Source organism: Canariomyces notabilis (genome assembly GCF_033297395.1).
Source record: "Canariomyces notabilis strain CBS 508.74 unplaced genomic scaffold N656scaffold_3, whole genome shotgun sequence".
NCBI lineage: Eukaryota > Fungi > Ascomycota > Sordariomycetes > Sordariales > Chaetomiaceae > Canariomyces > Canariomyces notabilis.
In genome coordinates this window covers 293,355-317,439 of record NW_027041825.1, presented here as the reverse complement: position 1 = coordinate 317,439, position 24,085 = coordinate 293,355, and the positions used below count along the sequence as shown (strand labels likewise).

General features: G+C 54.9%; 8 protein-coding genes across 8 annotated transcripts; 5 read left to right on the top strand and 3 right to left on the bottom strand.

Annotated features, from left to right (window-relative positions):
* Positions 1–24: 24 nt before the first annotated feature.
* N656DRAFT_725006 (uncharacterized protein) lies at positions 25–2,154 on the bottom strand (the record flags this gene model as incomplete). Its single annotated transcript, XM_064812551.1, has 5 exons — positions 25–624; positions 707–1,334; positions 1,397–1,531; positions 1,596–1,701; positions 1,727–2,154. The coding sequence occupies 5 exons, from the start codon at positions 2,152–2,154 to the stop codon at positions 278–280; spliced, it is 1,644 nt and encodes a 547-aa protein (XP_064673115.1). The 3' UTR covers positions 25–277.
* A 3,395-nt stretch (positions 2,155–5,549) lies between these two features.
* Positions 5,550–6,737, top strand: N656DRAFT_702872 (glycoside hydrolase family 128 protein; the record flags this gene model as incomplete). Its single annotated transcript, XM_064811061.1, has 1 exon — positions 5,550–6,737. The coding sequence occupies one exon, from the start codon at positions 5,550–5,552 to the stop codon at positions 6,735–6,737; it is 1,188 nt and encodes a 395-aa protein (XP_064673114.1).
* Positions 6,738–7,744: 1,007 nt separating this feature from the next.
* On the top strand, positions 7,745–8,854 carry N656DRAFT_692438 (uncharacterized protein; the record flags this gene model as incomplete). The annotated part of the gene is made up of 2 exons (XM_064810662.1): positions 7,745–8,375; positions 8,457–8,854. Coding segments are annotated over 2 exons (1,029 nt in total), but the record flags the coding sequence as incomplete, so codon positions are not given.
* A 1,084-nt stretch (positions 8,855–9,938) lies between these two features.
* N656DRAFT_702750 (bifunctional 6-phosphofructo-2-kinase/fructose-2,6-bisphosphate 2-phosphatase) lies at positions 9,939–12,096 on the bottom strand (the record flags this gene model as incomplete). The annotated part of the gene is made up of 4 exons (XM_064811045.1): positions 9,939–10,796; positions 10,846–11,016; positions 11,070–11,757; positions 11,840–12,096. 4 exons carry the CDS (start codon positions 12,094–12,096, stop codon positions 9,939–9,941), a joined length of 1,974 nt encoding a protein of 657 aa, XP_064673112.1.
* Positions 12,097–14,537: 2,441 nt separating this feature from the next.
* On the top strand, positions 14,538–16,585 carry N656DRAFT_775431 (cytidine deaminase-like protein). Its single transcript, XM_064814443.1, has 2 exons — positions 14,538–15,141; positions 15,195–16,585. Exons 1-2 carry the CDS (start codon positions 14,948–14,950, stop codon positions 16,243–16,245), a joined length of 1,245 nt encoding a protein of 414 aa, XP_064673111.1. The 5' UTR covers positions 14,538–14,947; the 3' UTR covers positions 16,246–16,585.
* Positions 16,586–16,922: 337 nt separating this feature from the next.
* N656DRAFT_795269 (tannase and feruloyl esterase) lies at positions 16,923–18,512 on the top strand (the record flags this gene model as incomplete). Its single annotated transcript, XM_064817394.1, has 1 exon — positions 16,923–18,512. The coding sequence occupies one exon, from the start codon at positions 16,923–16,925 to the stop codon at positions 18,510–18,512; it is 1,590 nt and encodes a 529-aa protein (XP_064673110.1).
* A 144-nt stretch (positions 18,513–18,656) lies between these two features.
* Positions 18,657–20,473, bottom strand: N656DRAFT_815527 (S-adenosyl-L-methionine-dependent methyltransferase; the record flags this gene model as incomplete). Its single annotated transcript, XM_064818390.1, has 3 exons — positions 19,856–20,473; positions 19,534–19,790; positions 18,657–19,443 (listed from the first exon to the last, which is right to left on the bottom strand). Exons 1-3 carry the CDS (start codon positions 20,009–20,011, stop codon positions 18,657–18,659), a joined length of 1,200 nt encoding a protein of 399 aa, XP_064673109.1. The 5' UTR covers positions 20,012–20,473.
* Positions 20,474–21,800: 1,327 nt separating this feature from the next.
* On the top strand, positions 21,801–23,446 carry N656DRAFT_702580 (uncharacterized protein; the record flags this gene model as incomplete). Its single annotated transcript, XM_064811032.1, has 4 exons — positions 21,801–22,150; positions 22,218–22,679; positions 22,742–23,233; positions 23,302–23,446. The coding sequence occupies 4 exons, from the start codon at positions 21,801–21,803 to the stop codon at positions 23,444–23,446; spliced, it is 1,449 nt and encodes a 482-aa protein (XP_064673108.1).
* Positions 23,447–24,085: the final 639 nt, after the last annotated feature.

The window sequence follows — 24,085 nt, the reverse complement described above, 5'->3', positions numbered from 1 at the left end:
TGAAGGCGAGGACGTGTATATATGATCCTGTGGCTCGTTTAATACTAGAGCTGAGATGGGGACGACTTGTAAATATGGGTATAGAAGAAACTGGCACATGCACGCCCCTAGGTGGTGGTGGAGCATGAACTTTGCTGCACCAAACGGGACCATCGTATCCGTCAACCATATGTGCCGAACCAACCGCACCTAGATTCAGCCTGTCCGTAGACCTACCACTAGTCCAGTCGGTGCCGGAATCACTGCCCCGGCTACCCATCCATCACGACGGCACCCCTCAAAACGTCTTGCCAAAATACCTCCAATCCCGATCCATCTGCGCCTGCACCCACACGGGCCACCGGTTATACCTCTGATGCACCTCATCAACCTGGCGGTTCAAGAACCTGAGCCAGCCGTCCATGCCCGAGTGCCGCAGGAGCTGGGTGTTGGCGCCCTTGGCCTCGGGCAGTTTGGACGCCGCCTGCATCTCGGTGTCGGTGATGATGGCCATGATCTGCTTGAGCGCGATCCAATGCGTGGCCAGCAGCACGGCCACCTGGCTCCCCGGCTCGACCAGCCGCCGGAACTTTTCGTGGGGGAGCATCATCCACCAGCCGTAGTGGCTCATCAAGGCTCGGTATGCTTTAATCGCGGATAGGTGAGTTGGTAAGTTATCCACGGTGCGGGAAAAAGCGAGTGGTGGAGTGTGGAAACTTAAACCTACCCTCCCAGGAAGAAGTATAAAGCTTCTTGGCCATGTCGTAGATCATCTCCCAGTTCTGTCGTTCCACTTCATCCGTAAGCAAGCCCTCGAGCCCGGCAATCGCTTCTACCGCCGCGTCCACCCATTCCTTGTTCACCAGGGGCAGCTTCTCCATGTGCGGCTGGAGCCGCCCGACCTGGGAATCGTCGCCCATGTAGTCGCTAAAGACGAGGTGCGCACCGCCGCCCTGCATGTACATCTGGACCGAGACGATGATGACGCCCCGGATGAAGCTCATGTACTCGGCCATGCCGTCCTCGAGCAGCACGCTCTGAAAGGTCAGCACGAAGCACGTGGCTATGAGGGCGTTGCATTCCTCGTAGAAATTGTCGCTGGGTTTGTAGATGTTGTTGCAGCTCAAGTCCTTCTTCTTCTTTTTGCTGGATTGCGGCGACGGTGAAGGGGAACGGGACTCGGAGGAGCTGGAGGGGGCCGTAGAATCTTGCTTGGCGGCGGCGTCGGCCAGCACGCGCTTGATGGCCTTGATGGCCTTGTAGCGATGCTCCATGGCCGGCTGGAGCGCCGAGGGGTCCATGTTGATCAGCGCCGAGGCCGCGAAGCCCAGGATGGCGTGCATCAGGAATTCATACTGGAAGAATGCTTAGTCCTAGGTAGCACGGCATGGGAAGGCTTGTTCCAGGTTGTGAATACCTTGTGTGACAGACACGGGATCTCATGCAGCCAGACATCCTCGGACCCGATCGGGTGGTGCGGGTAGCAATACATGAGATAGTGCTGGAAGAATCTCATGTCTTGGAGGCTGAAAATGGGGATTTGATGTTGTGGCTGCAACAGTCGTTAGGTCTTTCATGGTGCTTCTCGCCCTGACCACTCACACGGGCTTGCACACCTGATGGACAATGGTTGGCGCGGCCGGGTACTCGCACTTGAGCCCCGTTTTGATACAATGTCCGCATGCGGGCTTTGTCTCCTGACACTGTAGTGACATTAGGGCACTGTCGTTACAGTTGCTCTCAGAACTCATGACTCGCCTTGATCCTCCGCCGCTTGCAGTTGAAGCACCCCCTCCTGCTTTTCGTGTGGCCCCGCCTTTCCAGCCTCTGCTTGGCCTGCCCAGGGCTGGTGCCGGCGAGGCTCCCAGAACGAACATTAGGAAGAGCTATTGGTGCTGCTGCTGCTGATGGAGAGGAGGACGAGGGGAGCTGCAGACGAGTCGGCGTCAATGCCCGAATCGTTGGCCCAGCGTTGGATGCCGAAAACGGCGGGGTCGACGTGGATGCTGAGCTCTCCTCGGCGAGGTAACCAGTGTCATGCTGGTCTGGAAAGTAGGTCGAATAGCCAAAGTCGCTGGCTTCACTGTCGTCGAGGCCGAGAATGGGCAGCGTCATACTCGACGCGCGCACGTAGCCCGGTTGTAAGGGGCCATCTGTGTTATGGGTTGGCTGCATTGTTTATGTATTCTCTCCGATGCTTGGCTGTTAGCACAGCATTCAACTCTGATCAAAACTACAGCGCTTCGAGTACACGGTAGTTAAGTGAGATGACGGAGAGTTCAGCAGAGTCATTCATTCACACGCGGAATGAAGGGCTCTTCAACTGCCAAGCAAGCGAAGCCACGGTTGGATGCGGAGACCTGGTGCTAAAAAGGGGGCGGTGCTAATTCAGGGGTGTCGTCGACGTGGACGCTTGCATAACACCATCGGTTACACACTAACGTCAAACACGATAACGTCAAGGAATCGTTATGTAATGTATAAGGCTGACAAGAAGGCCTCCTTAAATAATTCCATGACAGCCTCGCATGGCAATGATGCTCACTCAACACCGAGTATATAAAAGTACACCACGTTGCTGTCGAGGATGGGGATTGGGGAGGGGTAAAGCCAAGAAACCTAGAATGCCCTTTTGAGGAAGGGAGTGGAGTACATAGGAGACTCGGGTCATTATCCCTCCGTGTCCATGCCAGCCTTGATTCTTGCAGTGAACACCATACCGTCGTCCCGTGAGATTTCTGAATGAGGTGGCCTGCTGGCCCAAAATATATATGGTTCGGACGGGGGCTAACTAGGGAAGAAACGGTGGTCAGCATCATTTGCAGCCATAATAGACCTCTTCTTTTCCGGGCAATGCTCTTAGAGATTCTGAGATGCTTGAGTCTGTCAGAATGCTCTAGCTTGGTAGGTCCAAGAGGTAATTGCCAGTAGGAATGAACCTACTGCCCAGCAATGGATGGAGGCAGCTAATCCATTTGCTTGACTGAGGAGTCGTGGTCCACAATGATCCTCGCCTGCTGCTAACCCCACGCTCAAGAATTTGAAAGTCTGACTTCGTATGGAAGTCGCACCCGACAGGTTGGCTCTTCACGCCGAAGCTGAGTGGCAACCAGGAATTGGAAGTTCTGTTAGGAGGGGTAGTCGAGAGGATTGATTTTTGCACGCGAAATTCTGACCACACTAACAGGTGCAGGTCCTTCTTGAAGTACCTTACCCCGAGTTCACCCGAGCCTTCTTCTCGCCGTTTTACGGGAAAGGACGCCCAACGCTTGCAAGACAGCTCAACTTGAAGCTCGCCAGTCAAATACCTAGCCGTCCATGTTGGGCTTGGGTTTGCAACTTATCGTTGGGTATCTGAAGCCCGGGTTTTGTCTGGCGTTGTCCAGCTCCACGTGGCCCTGCCAAGGCCGATAGATAGGTTGTTTGGAACGAAGGTAACGGGTGACGACTTGCAGTTTTCGGAGCTTGCATGCTTAGGTTGTTCTGTATGCTGCTGGAAAACTTCCCGAGTCGCAGAGGCAGCGTCCTGATTTATCACACAATGGCTCAGCTTGTGCGAATGATAAATATGAGGACGTCAGTAAGAACCCATCTTTAGCCAATACGAGCGGAGTCAAGGTCATATTCAGATATATATACTCCGTAAAGAAGCATGCCTTGTTCAATGTGCTCTTATCGCCGTATGTATTGTAGACCGAGGCATCGTGCTTCCGAGCTCCGCGGCGACGGCGGGACTTTCGCTTGTGCGCCGAGCAAACTCGCTCCACGCCGCTGGGGAATATGGGATCGTGTTTCAGGACACAGGACACAAGTGCAGCCTGCATTCCTCGTCAATCTTTGCAAAAAAAAAGAAACTATAGTCAACAGAACCGACACTTTGGACTTTCTCTTCGAGTGGGTGAGTCGTTGTCTTCTCAAATTGACTGCATCGCCCGGCGGTAATCACCGTAGCTCGCGGTGAGGGACCTCCGCCAGCCCACGATGGCGTGTTTCAGGATGCTCGGACGGCAGCTGGCAGGCAGGCGGGCTGGTCCCATCACATCGGGCCGCGGAGGGGAACTCCGAGAGCGAAACTCGAAAGATTGTGATCAAAATCCAGGTAGTTACGTGTACACTGTATGCACACGTAGATGAAAGTGCGGCAATATCATCAAACTTTGCCAACGAGGTGGGAACTTGCTGTAATCTTTTGAGCGTGTTCCTGCAGGATGAGCAGGTTTTTTTCTCTGGTGTTGCAGCTGCGCGGATTCCGTACCTGCGTCTCAGGCACGCTAGTGATTGGCGAGACGCCGGCGTGGCGGCATCGACGCTGTGGCAAACCCACCACGTTGGTTTGTCCCGTCACGATCCGTCAAAGTTCGTTTGACAGCCCCACATTTGCGGGCAGCCAAGGCGGCAATCTGTCAATCTGCCCGGCTGTCGGACGAACCCGTTTGGATCCTCTGATCATAAACCAGGTTCTTCGGCTTCGACGGGCGATTCGCTGGAAAGGTCACCTAAGGCCTTATCACCGCAAGGTGCAAGTGAGTCGAGACAGTCGAGATGAGTGTAGTTACCTCTCTAACTACGGTACCTGCTTGTGATTATGTATTGACCTACAGAGCCTACGTACTGTAGTCCTTGTCGTCCGAGACCTCCCCTGTGTGGGCCGAGCGGGGTTAGGCTAGGACGATGCTCGGAGTTGTCCTGGTCCTTCTGATGAAAAATCATCAGAAAGTTCTGATCTCGATGGCGACTGGGCTCCAGGCCCATTCCCTCTTGAGCACCAAGAATGGGGTTATGTACAGTACACTAGGTACAATCGACCAAGGGAGCTGTCTGTTTATGAATTGTCTGCGGTCATTTTTTCAAGGGCTTGTGGATCCCACCTCGCAATGTTGGTCGGAGCTGGAATGTGTCAACTGTCTGACACCACGCAAGCTTCGGGCGTTTCTTGGCCCAGTTGCACCCTCATTGGTCAACAAGTGCTTGTGCCTGCCTGTGCCTTTGCATCCACATCCTGCAAGGTCCAGAACCTCCATGTCAGGTACCATTCACCCCTGTCGATCAGATCCCTGCGTACCGTAGGCTGTCTCGACCTGGCACACGTACTTAATATAAGTGCCCTCCACCTTCCGTCCACGCTGCCCACGGCTTCGGGTCTTCCCTTCCTTTCCACACCTTCATTTTCCGTTCCGCTCGCCTGGTTGCCAAGCTTTCGTCAGTCGCACAGCTGACCTTGGGCGTTCTGGTTACGCTTGTGGTCTCTGTACCGCTCAAACTTGCAAATTCGCATCATTCCTTCTGCGTCTTTGACAGACAGCGACACGACGGTCATCAGCCTACATCGGCCCTCTTGACCTTCATTCTATTCACTGTGGCCGGTATCCCCCTCCTTTCACGGTCTTCGTGCTGGCATTCCCTTGGCAGTATTGCGCTCCTTCTACACCAACGGTGAACCGGCGACGAACGAACTGGCAACCTGGAAAGACCCGATCCGACGAGACCAACATAGCGGGATCAATCTGATATTTTCACGCTTGCTAAGAACTGCATTCATTTCCCCAGAAGACAGCCTCAAGATGGGCAGAATGTATTCCAAGGCCCTTACTGCTCTGGCTGCCGCCAGCCTTGCAAGCCAGGCCATGGCTGTGGCTGTTGGCGCCCACCAGCATGGACATCAGCACTTGCACGACAAGAGAGCAATTGTCACCCAGGTCACGACGGTCACTGATTGGGTTACTGTCACCGTGACCGAGGGCGAGACCGCCCCTACTGAGCAGGCGTTCTACACCAATGCCGGCCGACCCAAGCAACGTCCTAGCTCTTCGACTAGCTCTTCAAGTAGCTCCTCAGTCTCTGTTGCCGCACCTGTCGTTGAGGTTCCCTCAACCACCATTATCACTCAAGTTCAACAGACCACTGCTGTCCCAGAAACGAGCACCCCGCCTGCCAATGACGCTACGACAGAAGTGGTCTCTACTCCACCGGCAGTGGTTGCGCCCTCGAGCACCGAGGCTCCCCAAGCTTCCCAGGCTCCGGCAAACGGTGGAAGCAGCGGGAGCGGGGAGACAGGCGGTCCCAAGCGCGGTCTTGCTTACAACGATCCCCAGCTGTTGAAGGCTTTCATCAATACCGGGACCAAGGTCTCGTGGACTTACAACTGGGGGCAGTACGACGACTCTGGCGTTGACCTCGAGTTCTGCCCCATGCTGTGGGGTCTGAAGCTCGATTTTGCCCAGACCTGGCCAGCGAACGCTCAGAAGGCGATTGATGCCGGGTCCAAGTGCCTGTTCAGCTTCAACGAACCAGACCTAGGGGCGCAGGCCAACCTGTCGCCGCAGGTGGCTGCCACCAAGCATATCGAGCTGATGAACCCGTTCTCTGGCAAGGCCCTGATCGGCGCTCCGGCCATAACCAACAGTGGCGACCCGAACCAGGGCGTGGGTTGGTTGAAGCAGTGGTTCGACGCGTGTGGCGGCAAGTGCGCGGTTGATTTCGTCAACATCCACATCTACGGGGTCGACACGAATACGTTCCTCAGCCATGTCCGCAACGTCTACGCCACGTTCCAGAAGCCCGTCTGGATCACCGAGTTTGCCTTTGACGGCTCTGACGACCAGATCAATTCGCAGCTCGCGACCGTCATTGATCAAATCGAGAACAACTCGACGTATTCCTTCGTCCAGCGGTACTCGTACTTCATGGTGCAGCAGGGTACTATGGTGAAGGGCAACTCGCTCAGCACCTACGGCAACACATTCGCCTACGGTGCCTAAGCGGGCGAGGCAATCTGGGGGGAAGTTGGTACTGTGATTCTCGTTGACATTTGATGTTTTGATCTTTTGCGGCAGGATATCCACCACCCTGGTTATATCCTCCTTCTCAGAGGGAGGAAAGGACATGCTTGGATATTGACACTGGCAGTCCTCTTTCATTTCACCTGTACATACTTGATGACTTCTCTTCATATCCTTCTTTTTTCTGCCCAACCGGCAGCGATGACATGTTTTCGGATCTCTTGTACATTTATAAGGCATGGATGGAATGGAACCGGAGTTGACACAGCACGGGCGGATAGGTTAGAGTGGGCATATCATGGCCTGGCAAACGGCACATGATCGACTAGGGATCAGGATCAGGGATAGATTCACGGATCTAGGGACGGAAAACAAAAAGACGCTCTTTCGGCCCTCCTGCTCTATGCATTCTCTGCCCCTTGCACTTCGTGAGAGCCATGCATTGTGTCAGTCCTCAGCCCTTAACAAGACAAAAGTCAGACTCGGTCTACAGTCGGGCCGCTCCGAAGTGGGTGAAGCTCAATCTTAGGCGCTGCTGTTCAGCACATGCTTCCAAGTTGCGGGACGCCCAGCGGAATGCCCACCCGCCAGCACAGCCCTACGCGGAGTGGCTTGGACAGGGTAACCCCACATTCGTATCTCGCATCAATGATTCGTTGGGCATTCGAGAAGACGCCAAGGCCAAGATCGAAATCATGAGTGGGTCTGAACGACGGGATGTGCGGGTCTCCCGTATTCATCGCATTTTCACCGGATTGGCTAACCATTCGAGGTCCGGCACTGCTCTTCGACGGCAGTGCCGGACGCATGTAAGGGGTTTGGGATCATGATCGTGTATATATATCTCTAGAACTCTACGCAATACCCGGCACAAGATTTCTGTCCTACCTGACACCGCGATCAGATTTATCGATTGAGTAAAGAATAAGGTTCTTTCTGGGTTCTTAACATAGATCCAAGCAAGAGAATACATCATCATCGTGACGGCCCATCTCTCTCGCCGATCCATGCCTTCACCAAGGTACAGTCTTCAGCCCGGAGAGGTTGAACTCTCCCGCCTGGACAGCTCCGCGCCCTCCATCCTCAGCGAGCCACCGCCGTACGAGGAAGTCCCCGGCTTCTCCTCCACCTTCCGACCTACCGTCCACCTCCAGATCGAAACCACGGGCAAACCGCTCATCTCGCTTCCCCTGCCTCTTCACACGGACCCCATCCCAATCTTTTCCCTGGACCATCAAGAAGGCAGTTCCTCGGCAGCAGCCCGCCACACACCCAGATTCATCTCCATCCGCCCCGCCCGGTGTTCCGGGAGCAGCTACCTCGTCTCGGCCGAGGACCAGCGGACACTGAGCACAACGACCTACTTCTTTGGCCCCAACCGCCCGCCCATCGTCCGCTTGTTCCACCCGGCTTCCCCGCCCCTGTCCCAGTCTGCTGTCGACGCTTTGCTCTTCCCAGGTAAAAGAAAGGGGGAAGAAGAGGACGACCATGAGGAGGCCGCCTGGGACAGTTTCAAAGTGACCTCGCTGGGCCTGCTCACCCGCGCGGTAACCTTTCGCAGCAGGCTCGGGACCTTTGAGTGGCGGTATGCGTCGCGCAGGGAGCGCCAGGCTGTTCGTCTCGGACTCGGATTTGAACCGGTAGTCACTGGCAGCAGTGCCAGTAGCATTACCGGTAGCCACAGCGACAATCTTGAAGACGGAAAGGAAGGAGATGATGATGACGACGAGATCTCCAACATGCTCGTCCTGGAACGGGTAGTGCGCATCGCAACCGCCCAATCATCTCACCTCACCAGCAGCAGCAGCAGCAGCAGCAGAAATTGGATGAAGAAACAGAAGAGTGGCAACTCGGAAGAGGTGCGCACGGTAGTCGCGCGGTTTCTGCGCGGGCCGCGGTACCGGACGCCGGGAAGCTCGGCGAGCAGCGCGGGCAACGGGGGCCGGTTGATGGTTGACCCAAGCTTGTGGGAAAGTGAGAATGGTGGTGGCGGAAAGGGGGAGAGCGAGATGGCCATGGTCATGATTGTCACGACATGCCTGGTTATGCTCAAGAAGGAGGTCGATCGGCGAAGGGCCCAGCAGATGGCTGTCATGGGTGCCATTGTTGGGGGTGCTGGCGGGTCCTAAAGGTTTTACCTACTTTATTTTCATTTTCTGTCTGGGTAATGTTGGTGCAGGATAGCATGCATAGGACAAGGGGGTTGTTAGTTTGACGGTGGTAAGCTTAGGGGTCACGGTGTAGGGGGTGCATGTTGGCCGGGGCATTGTTGGATTTGTTTCAACAACTCTAGTCGTTCTTTGGGTATCTTGCTGTGGGCATATTTCTTCTCTGTTTAGCATACTCTCCTTATGTCTCTTGTATAGAAAGATATCCAGATGAAGAAATAAGTAAACATGGTCGAGTCCTAAACACAACTCAATGGACTGCACGTGGTGTGGTCGGTACCAACCCAACATCCGGACCTGATATCCACAGAACGCGGCTACAAGCAGACATGGCCCGCCATGTCGGTGTTACCTAGCAAGACAGACATAGTGCAGCAACTTGGATGATGCACTTGTCAACCTATCATTGCTGAGACTTGACTTCTGATTATGGGTAGCACGATGCATCTCAAAGCATTAAGCGCTACTGCTATCAAGTAGCTAAGTAGGACGTGGTGCCTCCGGCCGTTGAGGCAACTAAGCACCTATGTCTATGTATGTTGCATGAGAGACTGGTTTCTCTATCGAGGGGAATGTCTCGCTCAGGGGAACTGATAATCACCGAGGACAGCTCCTGGTCCTTCCCATCCGTATCTCTACCCTCCTAGACGCCGCCCACCGTCCAAGACAAACCGAAACCGCCGCTTCCGTGAAGACAGGAGGAGTGGAAAACCAGCCGTGTGAAGCCAGCAGGAAAGGAGATGTGAATGTGTAATGCAAGAACTCTGCTCGAATCCCGAAAAGCGATAAAAGGTAATGCAATCCCGATCCGGTCCATTGTCGAGGCCTTTGGGCGTTCCCCATTGTTACCTGCGCCACCCAATCCCATGAATCACACTCCGTAAAGAAATGAGTAGTGTTCCCAGCCGTGAACCAGACCATAGCCACCAACGCCAAATAGTGTTGAATCATAGGCCCCCTGTGAGCCTGCTCCACCCCTACTCATCGAAACGGGAGTAGCCTCGTGGCCGCATCACGAGTTTCTGTCAACCGTCTTCCGCGGCTTGTAGTTGGGTAACTCGTCGAACCACTGCGCCTCCTCGTCGTATCGGTAGGCATGGAACTCAATTCCGTACGGCTTCGGCTCGATAGCATAGAGCATGCCGAGCGGCATGTCAAGATCGGCAATATCGTCCCTTGTCAGGTCCATAAAGTAGGCCAGCAACACTCGGCAGACCGATCGGTGTCCGATGATCAAGACGTGGTCCGTGATGCGCTCAATTTCGCGCACCATGTCGCGAAGACGACTAATGACTTGGAGATACCCTTCTCCTCCGACGCCAGGGTAGATGTACTGAAGTTTGTCTTGCAGCCGCTTCTGATACTCCTCAGGGTACTTCTGTGCGATCTCCTCGTATGTCATGCCTTCGAAAATGCCCGCATTGAGCTCGTTCAGCATTTCCCAGGCCTTGACATCGTAATCGTCATCGGCGTCAAAGTACTCGGCAGTCTCTATGCTGCGTCGGAGCATGGACGTCCAGACACAAAAGTTCTTGTCATCGAGCTCCTGATTGAGCTCCGGATAAGGCGGCGTGTTATCGCCAGGCTGCGGTGGGAACGAGGACTGTGCAATCTTGTTCTTTTGCTGAACCAGCCACTCCTGCCGCTTGTGCGTAATGAACCGGTAGAGAGCCAAGCCGTAGCAGTGGCCGCTCTCTGTTAGCACCGAGTCACCGCCCAGCTTGTGCAGCTCGTTGTCAACACTCTTTCCGTGGCGCGTGATCCAGATCTGTCTGGGCGACAGGTTGAACGTTGTGAGATACGAAGCGATGCCGCCGCTCAAGAAGCCTCGCAGACGATGCTGGATAATCTTTCGACCCACATCAATCATCTGCATGCCGTCAGCTATGAACCGGTGAAGCGAGTTGCAGACTTCTGACGAGACAAACCTGAATGTACTGCAAGTCATGATCCTCCTCGTACTGGCCCAATGGCTCGTAGGCGCTCTCATAAGCTTTGACCCTCTGCTTGAAATCCTCCAGGGACTTGACCGGATCCTTATCCTTGTAGTCAGGCCCGGAGAGCTTCAAGCGCATGTTTGCCTCGAGCAACTGTGGGCACGGTCAGTTAAATTCTGGACTAAATGTACGGACACAAAACTCACGTTCTGGTCATGGCAGATGCTCTCAATGAAGAGGATGCCCAGCTTTGGCTCCCTCTCTTTGATTCGATCCACCAGAAGTTTTCGCCGATGTATGGTGCTGTTTGTGGCATCAAGGATGCCGACAGCACCGCCCTGGGTGAGAAGATACGCCAGCAGTTCATCGAGCGTGTCGAGAGCGACCTGCTCTCTGAGCTTGGATGCGGTTTCGTTCTTCGGGTCGAAAAATGAAGCGGACTGGTCAATCTTCTCGCAAGGCTTTGAGTCGCTGGCGGGTCCGTTGAGGTCCAATTTCGTGGGCTCATCGTCGATGACGATGGCGGGGGGTTTCGTGCCATTCAGAAGCTTAGCTGCTGCCTCAGCGGGCACGTCAACCTTGACGGGGTCTGAAGTTGGTGATGTGGGGGGCGGATTGGTAAGGCCGGCGGCAATGCGTCTACGATTTCCCACATTAAATATCCTAGTGCTGTGCTGTTGCCAGGACAGGTAGCGCTGGATTTTCTTGGTGATGTACGACTTCCCCCTGGCTGGCAGGCCAACCATAATGATGACCAATTTTGCCGCGACATCTCTGTCCGCAATGTGACCGTTTGGAGACGCCCTCGAACGTGTCATGCCCGGGATATTGAGCGTCGTTGCATGCGGGCGGACTCGCGGCGTGTGGCTGCCAGAATTCTGCCGCACAGGGGGACTGTGCAGGATTGTTAATCACCTATGCACAATGCAGGTCGGGGCACACGGTTCTGGTAAGAGAGAGTATGTGAGAAACTTACAGTCGCGGTGAACAAGGAGCGGTAGACGATATACTACGCGGGTAGGTCGCGTCCGAGTTGGGAACAGAGTCCTTCTCGGTTTTCGACGCGGGGTCCGAGTCCTTCATAGACCTCAGAGCGCTTGCCCAGTACGGCGCACCAGGCGGCGGCAGATTGCCGCTGTTCACTTGTGCTGCTTCATTTTGGCGGTCTTGCCCATTGGCGCGGATTCTAGGCGACGGCGGTGCTGTTACTGATGACCCGATGGAACGGCTCATGGCAAGCTTCCGTAGCGACTGTGGCTCCGGTGCGCCAATGGAGGCTGTATGGTGGGGTTCGAGGTCAGCCGTGATGTTAATTGTCGGCAGGTGAATCTACGTCAGCACGAAGGCGAGGAGAAAGTCGAGGTTTGGGGACAGAGAAAATCAAGAGCTTCGTTTCGGAAACTTTGCTGTGTTGGGGGTAGGACAGACAAAGGTTCCAGGTTGTGACATGGAAGGGCGGGAGGTTTTTGATGTTCAGAATGCCCAAGCCTAATCGAGTTTATTGCAGGGGTCCCTTAGGTATCGCGCATTCCCAGCTGTGTGGAATCAGCCAATGGGCGGATTGGGCAAAGCCTGGGGTTGTGCACCGGACACTTTAATGCGTATGGGTATGTACTGTGATGTATGGACCTTGTGTGCCAGTCGAATCCGGAACCTCGGGACGTTACCTGGGTGAAATGTTTTGGGAAGCTTGGATTGGGATGGAAGGGCTAAGATGTCAAACTTGCCATATTCGTACCCTCTTGGGAATCGAGTGAAGGAATTGTTGAGAAAAAATACTGCCAACAGATATATATTACATACCTGGTCCAGCCCTGTTACGCGTGTGCATTCGGAAGCCTTACTTAGCTTGAACAGAATATCCTGTAACGTCAACCTCTATGAGGCGAGACGCTGGCCTAGGAGATTGGTGAAGCCAACGCCCGACGGCAGCGCCGGGCACAGGGTCGGAGGTGACGTAAGGTGGCTCGCTGTGGGGTGACTCAACCAGCGAAATGGCCTGCAGTTGTGGTTGAGCTCAGCCTGGCATTTTCTTGCAAAGTGAGACACTGGCGGCGATGAGGTGACGCTCGATGAGCGCTCGTTCGATTTGGGATTGCACAGCAAAGGCTCCCAGGCGCGCGCCTTGTCCGTCATCCAACTCTTTTATGTATAAGTGGTCGCAGGGACCCTCGTTTTTCCTGGGTCTTTCAGATGGTGTTTCGCAACTCGAGGCTTGAGCCCCACAGTGGTGATCCCGACGGGGACGCTCACTTTGATCTGATCGCTGACGTAGACGAGAGACTGCGAGAGGATCCTCTCTTCTACATACTCGGAGTGATGATGATGAGGCTTTTAAGCATTTTCGGATGAAAGCAGAGCCCGAGAGCACGCGCAACAGCCGCGCTCCTGCATCCGGGCGATATCTGCGAAGTACATGTATGGCATCCTTACTTCGTACTACAACCTACTTCTCTTTTGAGGCCTTGCTGGCCTTGTTGCAACCCTCCTGCACAGCCGTAGCCAAAGACGACGGTCGGGGTCGAAACGCCAACCCTCAACCGAACCAACAAGACTAGAGGCTGCGGGATTGAAAGGCTTGAGTTTGCACAAGTGCTACTATACCTGGAATTGCAGCCCCGGATTTTTCATTTGCACCCGTTGCTTGGAGGTTTTGCTGGAACTCTCGGTCCGTGTAATTCGACTTTGCCAGATTGAGGATGATGCGGATCGTTACTCTTTCCAGAAAACCGCCGACTTGGCTTTTCTTGTCCTTCAACTGTCAACTGTGGAAGTACGGTACAAGTGTAAGTGCAAAGCGACTTCCGGGCTCGGAGCTCCTTCTGCTCGTGCGCATGCAATTGATCGAGTTGTTGGAGCAAACACCTCGAAGTCTCTTGCGCCTGACAGGTTGGCACTTCCGGGAGGCTGGTGTAGTGTAGGGCGGACAAGGAGCCCGGGACCCCCACACTGAGCAACTTTGAACGGCCCTCTGCCAAGACCGACAGTCGGCGCTGCGATCTTCGGTGGTAACGTTCGCCGATCTGCTGAGGAAATTTGTGGGTATGGATCGCCGGCGCTCTGAGGAGCTCCGCTACGCCCCGCCACAAGAGGGGCTGACCGGAGCCCACATCGGAGTCCGGACCAAAAACCAAACATCACGGGCGAAGCGCGCACCACCCGGAAGTGACGGCAAGACACCCTCAGAGACAGAATATGGAGGTCGCAGATGCAGCAAAATAGAGTAGAACTAGACCAATGCCGATAGTAGCCACAAGAGCATGCTGTCGGCCACGATCCCACCATAAAAGAAAAAATAAGCTTCATGATAGGTCCTAGAACCTGGGGGGCGGTTTAGGTGTTGGCCTCGAATACATACCCCACAGTAAATCACTCAAGGTAGGCAGTGAATATGATAGGATACCATGAATGAAGTGATGGAGGCTTTTATCTACGAGGCATTGATCATCACGATGCAGATGCAATGTTAAGGCACACACCTCCCACTTAGAGGCTAGGCGATGAATCTGCATGCGATGGCGGGGTCGAAGCTTTCTCTGCAGCAGTAGCCTCCATTGTTGCACAGCACATCAATCACTGCTTGCAGCGGTACCTCCGTTGTGCCTGCCAGGCTGTTCCAGCCTTCCAGGGTCCGTCATCCGGGTGGGGCTGCCGCGGTCAAATGTGCTCCACCACTTTTTTCACCTTGTCGCAAAATGCAGCACGAAAAAGGTTACAACGTACCTACCTTAACATGATGCATTGCTTTCTTTCCTCTTGATGAGAATCAGAACCTGTTCTTTCCCGCGAACCTGAGCTACGATTAGTACTCGCCATGTTTCGACAACTTGGTGTCCTTTTCGATTTTAACCACCCTTTCCTCTTTGCGTCCTTCTCCTCCCTCCCTTCTTCCACACATCGATTGTAGCTTCGCAACGCTACCATCTACCGTCGTTACCTTTGTAAACAAACTACTCCACTGGGCTCACCACTTTGTTCCACTTCTCGCTGCGATAGTAGTCCATCGAAACCTCCTACGCAGTTGTCGGAACCTGTTCCCTTTGGTGTAAACAGTTCTGGGGCGACGCTCGGACTGCGCACGAAGATGGACGACGATGGCGAGTCCATCGCAAGCGCGCTCGCTGCGCAGGATTCGATCGTTCGGGGCCTCGTTCGCGAAGATGTCGAACATGGTGTTCTCATTCCCTTGAAGACTACTCTCGAGTTGCGAGATGACTATTCGACAGGACGCGTGCTCATCACGCGCACACCTCTCAAGTCGGCAAACCCGGCTATCACGTCGGTTCGCCCCCGCCTCCCTGCTCTGGTTTCGGTCGCTCACGTTGTTGCAGCATGTTGCGCGGTCTGCTTCCAGATGAAATCATTAAGGGTTTCCCTCATCTACGCAGATGCGCAAAGCCGTCGGATCTGCCTGCTCACTTGAAGGCACAGTTCATGAACGAATCCCCTCAGAGCCGGTCGATACATTCAGCCAAGTCGAATTGGATCTACATCATTGTCGGGCCTGAGAGCATGCTCAACCGTGACGAGGTTTCTAGAGCGCTGTCCAAGATTGAGGGCTTGGAAAGCGAGCCATTCCTTCGCAGCATCCCCGTTCCTCTGGTGTCTCCTTCTTCTCAGGTCCAGGCTGCCATGTGGTCACAGCAGTTCTGGCCATCGTTATACCGAAAGAATAACCCGCTCGGACCGCACCCGGCCATGATTGCCCGCAATACGGACGAGATAGCCAATGACGCTGCAATATGGATGACGCTCGCACACCAGGTTGCCGAACAAGCCCAGGCCGCGGGCCACGGCGAGCCCATTGGAGCTTGCATCATCCAGCGGGAAGAGGGCAGGACCAAGCTCATTGCGCTGGCCGGTGATGCTCGCTGGCGCCACCAAGGAAACGTCGGTTGTACCGGAAACCCGTTGGCACATGCGGCGATGCGTGCCATCAGCTTCGTCGCACAGAAACTGGTCCGAGTGGACGATAAGATTACAAAGACTTTACCGACACCCGTGTTGGAGTTTGAGGCTTTCCAGGACAAACCGCTTGTTGAGGACGAGAAGAAGGTGTTTGAGGTGGAGCATCCAAATCCCGACGGTTACCTCTGCCACGGCCTGGAAATGTACCTGACCCACGAGCCCTGCGTCATGTGCTCAATGGCTATTCTCCATTCACGCATGGGCAAAGTCATTTACCGTCATCGCATGCCACTGACAGGCGGGCTCTGCGCCGAGGACCGTGGCCGGGGTCACCCGTCCCTTGGAGGGGCTGATGGAGGTCGCGGGCTCGGATTGTTCTGGCGCCGGGAGCTCAACTGGAGCTTGATCGCTTGGGAGTGGGAGTCAAGCGGCTGCATGAAGCCTCTTCGCGTGGACCAGACGATTCATGCCTAAGGTGGTTGATTCTTAACGTTGGTCGGGAACGCTGTCACCAACCATTATTGGACGGCGTTTGGACGAGGAGAATCTTCCACGGTGTTTGTTGCTACGAAGATGGCCGGAATCAGAGGACCCCTCACCGGACTGGAACCACGGAGAAGCTTTTCTTTGTATTTCCCAGCACAGGGATACTGGAGGCGGGCGTTAGATAAGCAGTCTTCATGAGCTTGGCGCTGGGGGAACTGTCACGGACACCAGAGGTTAGACAGGCGTTGGGAATACCCGATGCATTAGATACCTTAGTTGTGTGGAATATTCACACTGAGCTTGTCATATCAACTTGCGCTACTAGGAGGACCGGCGATGCTGTCTACCAAGTACCACGCATGCAGGGAGTTGAAACTAACAGGGATGCTGGCCGGCTGCTCGTGGGGCACCCTCGGCTCCGCACCCCGGATTCCCCGCAGTTGCATTCAGGAGGGTCATAGTGATTTCGCTACCTGACCTTACCGAGGGTCGGCTCATTAGGACGGCAAGGAAAATGGATCCACGGTCGTCCTGAGAAAAGAACATAAATGTTGGGAAGCATCATCAACAGAGTTCAAGACGGGATGGATGGGTCCTGGCATCCTAGCACTGCGGGAACCGACCCCTTCCCCTGAAATCCCTTCGTCACTCACAGGCGCCCCACGATGCGCTTTCCACTGTACGCCGCGCTCTTTTCCTCGCTCGCGGTAGCAGCGCAATGCGGCTTCCAGCAGCAGTGCTCCAAGCTCGCCAGCAAGCTCAAGATCGAAAATGCCACCGTCTGGTTCGCCGAGTACGTGGCCGCGGGCACAAACCTGTCCTTCCCCGACGCGCACCCGACATGTAGCCCGGGGCCATTGACCGTGGGCGTCGACTTTTGCCGCGTCGCCTTATACGTTGCCACTTCGAGCCGGTCGGGCATCAGCATGGAGGCGTGGTTGCCGCGGAACTGGACCGGCCGGTTCCTAAGCACGGGCAACGGCGGTCTCAACGGATGCCTCTCGTACGACGACATGGCCTACACGGTCGAGCTCGGCTTCTCGACCGTCGGCGCCAACAACGGCCACAACGGCACTTCGGGGACCCCTTTCCTCAACAACCCGGACGTCGTCGAGGACTTTGGCTGGAGGTCTGTCCATACCAACGTGGTTGTCGGCAAGGAAATCTCGAGAGAATTCTACGGCAAGAAACACACAAAGTCGTACTACCTCGGTTGCTCGACCGGCGGCCGGCAGGGGTTCAAGTCAGCGCAGTCTTTTCCGGATGATTTTGACGGCATTGTGGCGGGCGCGCCGGCGCTCGATTTCAACAACCTGAATTCGTGGTCGGGACACTTCTACCTCCTCACGGGCGCCCCCGGGTCTCCGACGTACCTGACCCCTGAGCAATGGACCGCAGTGCACGCGGATATCATGGCCCAGTGCGACGGCATTGACGGCTACGTCGACGGCATCATCGAGGACCCTTCACTGTGCCACTACCGCCCGGAGTCGCTGATCTGCCCGTCCACCAACGCCACCAATAGCGGCACATGCATCACAGGCACACAAGCCAGCACCGTGCGCGCCGTCTTCTCTGATTTGTACGGCGAGAACGGCACGTTGGTATACCCCCGTATGCAGCCCGGTTCAGAGCTGCTCGGCACGCCCTACATCTACTACTCGGGCAACCCGTTCCAGTACTCGGCCGACTGGTTCCGCTACGCGGTCTACAACAACCCGGACTGGGACCCAGCCACGCTTGGGCCGGCCGATTACGCCGCGTCAGACGCGCTGAACCCGGCCGACATTCGCACGTGGTCGGGCGACCTGTCGGCTGCGCGAGAGAGGGGGGCTAAAATACTGCACTGGCACGGCTTGCAGGACCAGATTATTACTAGTGACAACTCGCCGCGCTACTATGCTCATGTGGCGCGGACTATGGGGCTTCCGCCGCGGGAACTGGACGAGTTTTATCGGTTCTTTCGCATCTCTGGGCTGGGCCACTGCACGGGCGGGCCGGGGGCGGTGTTTGTTGGACAGGCGCGCGACCATGTTGCGAGTCTTGAGCCGGAGCAGAATGTGTTGATGGCGGTGGTGCGATGGGTTGAGCAGGGGAAGGCGCCTGAGACGATTCTGGGTACGGCGTTTGTCAATGGCACTGCGAGCGGTGGTGAGGTGGCGTTTCGGAGGAGGCACTGCAGGTATCCGTTGAGGAATGTGTATACTGGGCAAGGGAACCCGAAGGAGCCTGGTAGTTGGAAGTGCGTTGTGTGATGCATGTACGGTGAGTCCTCAACGGGCAGGGGGTCAAAGTCAAGTTGGACTACGCTTTCTCAAAGACCTAAGACAGCAAAGAGTTGTCAATTTCTTGCAGCCATTTTGGGCATTGCCCTTTATTGAAGTACCGGTTCTTTCCGTTCACTCAACAACCATGGCCTCAATAATTCCCTCAAAGTCCGGCAAGTCTGGCGAATGCCAAACCTTCACCACACGCAGTCCCGCTGATTCAACCAGTTCCACCCATTGCGTCTTTGTCCGCTCCATCCCTGCCAAAAGCGACATCATGGTAATGTCGGCCGCCGCAAGCAAGGGAGGACACCCCTTGTCCGGGACGATGGTCTCGTTGAGCAGAAGACGTGAAAAGCCCGGCTTCATGGCCGCAGCCGTAGCCCTCAGCAGAGTCCGACATCTCTCATCGGGCCAGTCGTGCAAGACAAGGCGCGTATAGTACGCAAACGCGCCCTTGACAGGCTGGGGAGTGAAAAAGTCGTGGACCATGGGCCGAATCCGGGGGTCCAGGTCCAGCTCATTCGCCTTGGCAATGGTTGCCGGGAGGTCCTGCAGGACGAGCGGTGCCGCCTCAGGGTAGGCCTTCAACAAACGTGTGACGTGGGCGCCGATGCCGCCGCCCAGGTCTACCAGGAAGGGCGTATCCTCGGAGACACAGGCGGCTCTGAAGGGGTTCAGCAGGTGCTCGGTAACGGGGAACCACTCGAACCAGAAGCGGAATCCGGCCTTGCTCCCTGTCATGCACGTGTTGAAACGCTCGGCCCTGACGGGGTCCTGGTGGAGGTATTCAAACCAGTGCAGGTTGGTGCCAAAGGCGTACTGGCTCGGGCCGTTCAGTTCGTCCATGGGGTTTTTGTACCCGTGTGTCTTGAAGTACTCGGGCATGCGGTTGCATGATCGAGCCGATGCCTCGTAGCTGGTTCAGGGGTCAGAGCCGCGCTATGATGGACAGGATCATTGGGAGATGGACACTGGCGCTCTTTGGCCTGCCCTTGCTGGTACTTACACGTGAGCGGCAAAGGCCTCGATGTGCTTTACGACCATTGCATGCGACATGCGCGTGGTCACATATTCTCTCTCGCCGGACTCTTGGGCATATCCGGCCGCCGTGAGAACCCTCATGATTCGGACGACTAGAACTTCGTCGGCATTGCACTGCGCGGCCAGGTCGGCCGAGGTTATGGGAGTCCCAGCACGCTCTACGAGTGCGTGGAATATGCCCAGATCCACGCCCATGCGAATGGCGAATTGCCGCGGAGGTGTCTGATGACTACTGGTCAGTCACTATTGCCTAGGTTAAAGTATTTCCTTTTACAAGATTGGCTCACCTCCATGATATGCTTGAAGGCGAGCTGTTCATGGCTAAGGACCAAGGTCGGCAGGCTCTCGGACAAGGAGAGAATCCGCTGACGGAATTGGGGTCCAAGTTGCTTGGCCTGCGCCGACGCATCTTCCAGCACTTTGATGGCCGATTCAATATCCATTTCGTCTTCAATGGGATAATGCCAGATACAAGCCGACTCAAATTGAAATCCCCGAGAATCTAATTTTTGAGTCTGCAAACTGGAGTAATTGGGAAAGACGCAACTGCCTACATGGAGATAATCTTATAAGCTTGAGGGGACTGATGGTACTAGTTCTTCCGGACATCCGTCGATTCTAGACTACTCACAGCTAGAAGTCAGGGGTTGGCAAGGTTCACACCTCCACGCTGATTTTGAATCACCATTGGCCGGACTCTTTTGTTTCCTGGTCGTTTTTGACAGCTGAGTTGCTTCCAGTGTATAGTAGTACTACGGGATCCGACGGACTCCCCCCATTGGGCGTTCCGCTGCGTTCTTCTCATTTGTCGTTCTAGATCAGCCGCATTTGAAAGTGCATGTGGCCATGAATTCGTTGCTTGAAGAGGGCATGTTGGGTCAAGCGAAGGGGTTTTCGAGAGAATTGTGAAGACAGGAGGATGTATTGAAAGACTGGCGTCAGTGGCCCTACCCCTGAATGCCGTAGAATGGGCTTGAAGTTCACATTCGACTTGGATGATGCGTTATGGGTTTGGCTTGCTACCTATGCTCTTCATTAATTCATCCTAGGCAGGGCAATGGTTACCCTAGTGAGATTCACATCGGCTGCATGTGGCCAGAGTGTCTTACGTACCAAGACCTCTAGAGAGAGGTAGCAGAATGAACATTGGCTACTAAGGGAGAGAGCAGAGGAGAACATGGATGGAGAGGCAGAAGTTTGTATCGATCTTGAAACTGATCTTGCTGACCAGGGACTATATATAGTACAAACTGAAATCATGGAATCGTGAGGAAATATGTTGTCACGTTCGTGATGTTCCCTTAGATAGGTACCTTAGGGACGGGTGCCCGACGGAGGTGTCTACTAGTACCAGACCTGTCTTACCTAGAGTTTGGACAAGTTGACAACTGATCCATAATCTAGGTAATATAGTTGAGCTTTGACGGAGCAACTGATGCAGACTGAAGCGGTACTGATATCCTGCAGTAGATCCCGTCCTCAACGCTGACGCAGGAACAAAGCAACTTCTGAATTTCTTCTATACCAGACCCCAGTCAGTGAGCTACACAAACACAACACATATAGTAGCAAATATTACCCACCTTCACGCCGTTCAGCCTCATCCGCCTGAAGGACGGCCCGACGAACGCGTGGCATATGCATGTGAGCCGACCTTGGCCACTCAAATCTGCGTTCAAGCGGTGGTTTACCCGGATATTCAGAGATCGATCATCACGGTCATCTCAAGTACATATATCATCTCTATCTCATTAGTTGGGAAGCATATGTAGTACAACCCCAAGTCAATTACGTGCTGGCTTGTAGCAACCTACTCGTTGAATCTGCCAACCTGTCAATACCCGGGCGGAAAAAGATCGAATCCAATCTGCCGTGCCGTTGCTGCCGGGAACCCCTGAGGTTCATCGACTCTTGCCACATGGTGTTATCGGCAATTGAGCCGTGGGCATCTCATATTGCCTATGACCTTCCAACCAATATCACCCTCATTGCACCTTAATCTGGGTATTTACATGAGCCTGGCACGCGACTTCTAATAGGACAATTCGACCATGGGCCAAGTCAGGGGCAAGCCCTTCTCCTCACCAGTACCCCTCAGCGCGAACTATGATATAGAATTTGGAGAGCTTCTTTGGCTTCTAGAAACTCGTCTGGCCACGCGCTGGTGTTCTCCCCATCCTTAGTTCTCAGGTGCATGTGATTTGGAGATCTCCCTGTGAGCTGTTGAACGCAATGGCAGCTCGTCTCGTCTTGTTCGCCGCTTCGGCTGCCGTGCTGGTTTCAGCACAAGCTCCAACGCCAGACCCGAGCGCTGGATGCACCTCCAAGTCGTTCTCGATTCCCAGTTGGTTCATCCGTGATGTCACTTACTCGATGACAGGAGATGTGTCATTCCAGGTTTGGAACCGGGCGATCAATTACACGGCGAGCATGACTTGCCAGACAAACGAGGGATGGAACGCATGCTCCGCTAAGGGGGGACCGACAACAAACGGCACGCTTGAGGCATCCGTTCAACTCTCTGGCGACTCAGCGACTTACCTGGTAAACCAAACTTGGACATGCAACGACCGAGGCAAGCCGTAAGTGTTACCCCTGAATATGACTTCCACCTCGTCGAGCATGTTTCCTTACAGATTTTATGCGCAGTATGACTTTCACAGCAGTCGGCAACAGCACCGCCCTGCAGAATTACACGTCTCCCATCCTCGTCAAAGGCTCTCTGACCTCCCCTGTCGCCATCACACCGGCCTATCCGGAAGGCCCGACGGGCCACGACACGCCGGGGTGCACGGCGAGGTCTGAGAAGCCGTCGTGGATTCTGTCGCACATTTCATACACCAATCGAACCGGGAACGGCATCTCGGCGCCCTTCGTAAACTTCAACCTCATCCTCACGAACCCGGCCAACGGCTATGAGGCGAGCTGCATGCCGGGGACTTCGTACGACTACAGCGCAGACCCGTCCCATCTCGTATGTGCCGGAAACGAGTTCCAGTCGTCCAGGATCGGCAGGTACGCCGTCTCGACTCAGGGATCCTACGACCCGGACACGTCGACATTTAGCATGCAGCAGACGTGGTTCTGTGACGACACGGATCCGGCAAAGCCGTGAGTGTGGCTTCGTAGCATCTTGATGATCTTGTTGGGTAACTGATGATTTCCGCCTGCAGCTTGAACATCACGGCGAGCGGCAGCATCGCGCTGCCTTTCAAGTGCACAACTGCCGAGCTGGAAGCAGGCGGAACCGAGACGGTCTGCGTGACAGGGAGCGACATCACGCTCGAGGGAAAGCTGGGCACGGTGGTGACGTTGCCCCCTTACTCAATCGAAGAGCCCATCCCCGCGCGCGACGGCTGCACTCTGTCGTCCATCTTCAACCCACGGTGGCTTTTCAGCTCCTTCAGGGTCGACGACGCCGACAGCAGCTCGCCGGCCGTCAGTTTCGAGATCATCCTGCAAACGGAACGCGGGTTCCAGTACCCGATCCCCATCTACCAGGGCGCGGCCCTGGAGTCTGGATGGTATGAGTGCGACATTGGCGCCGACGGAGGCAACGGGCTGCCGTTGTGGCCGTATCAGTGCAGCTTCAAGTACACGCCGGCCTCCAAGGAGCTCGTGCTCAAGGCCGACTGGGCCTGTCAGGATGTGGACCCGAATCACCCGTAAGTCATGTTGTTCCCGTGCTTGTTGTGGCATGCTCCTCTCTTACTTACATGGATGGCTGCTTCAGGGTGCAATTCAGCGGCCTATCAACCACCACCATCAACACGACCTTGGCGTGCGAGACTATTGACGGCAAGTCGCAATGCGCGACCACCGACACGGGCTACTCTTGGGTTGCTCCCATCTCCGACGTCACCTGGAAGTCAACTTGAAAGAGAATGGTGGTTGCTGTTATAATGTAGGGTACCAGTCACTGGGTAAAACTTGTCATATATGAGGCAAATTCCGTGTCTATATGTACCGCACGGTTATGCCTCGATGCTGTGTCGGATTATCGGTCTCTAGCGGGTTATCTCGTTGGTCTGAGACAATCACAAGAGTTGTATGGCAAGTTTAGAAAGATTTAAGCTTCTCGTAGAACATTAGAAAGGTAGCTACTCACCTGGACACAGCCAGCCCCTCTCCTCGTACCTGAGACAAGAGCTTTTTGTAGTGACTAGTACAGTCTACTAGTACCGACTGGAGTGCCGTTAGCAACTTCGCATCTTCCAGGCACTATAACTCCTTCAAGCACTCCTAGGGCATTTCGAGAACGTGCGGCTCGCCGAGCGTGCCGAATCCCGCGACAATGGAGATGGAGGCATGACGTCCCTTTAGCCGGCAAGCACAAAGCCGTTTTTCCCACGTCCCGCGACTGCCACTCCAGCACCGGTCCACCTTATTTGCCAAGAGCTTGTAAAGACGCGCGGCTCTAATGAGCATCTGTTCACATCCAGATAGATGAAAGTCCTAGAATGGAAACCCGGAACTTGGATTTCGCCGCCGCAGAACCCCACCCAGGTTGATCGACA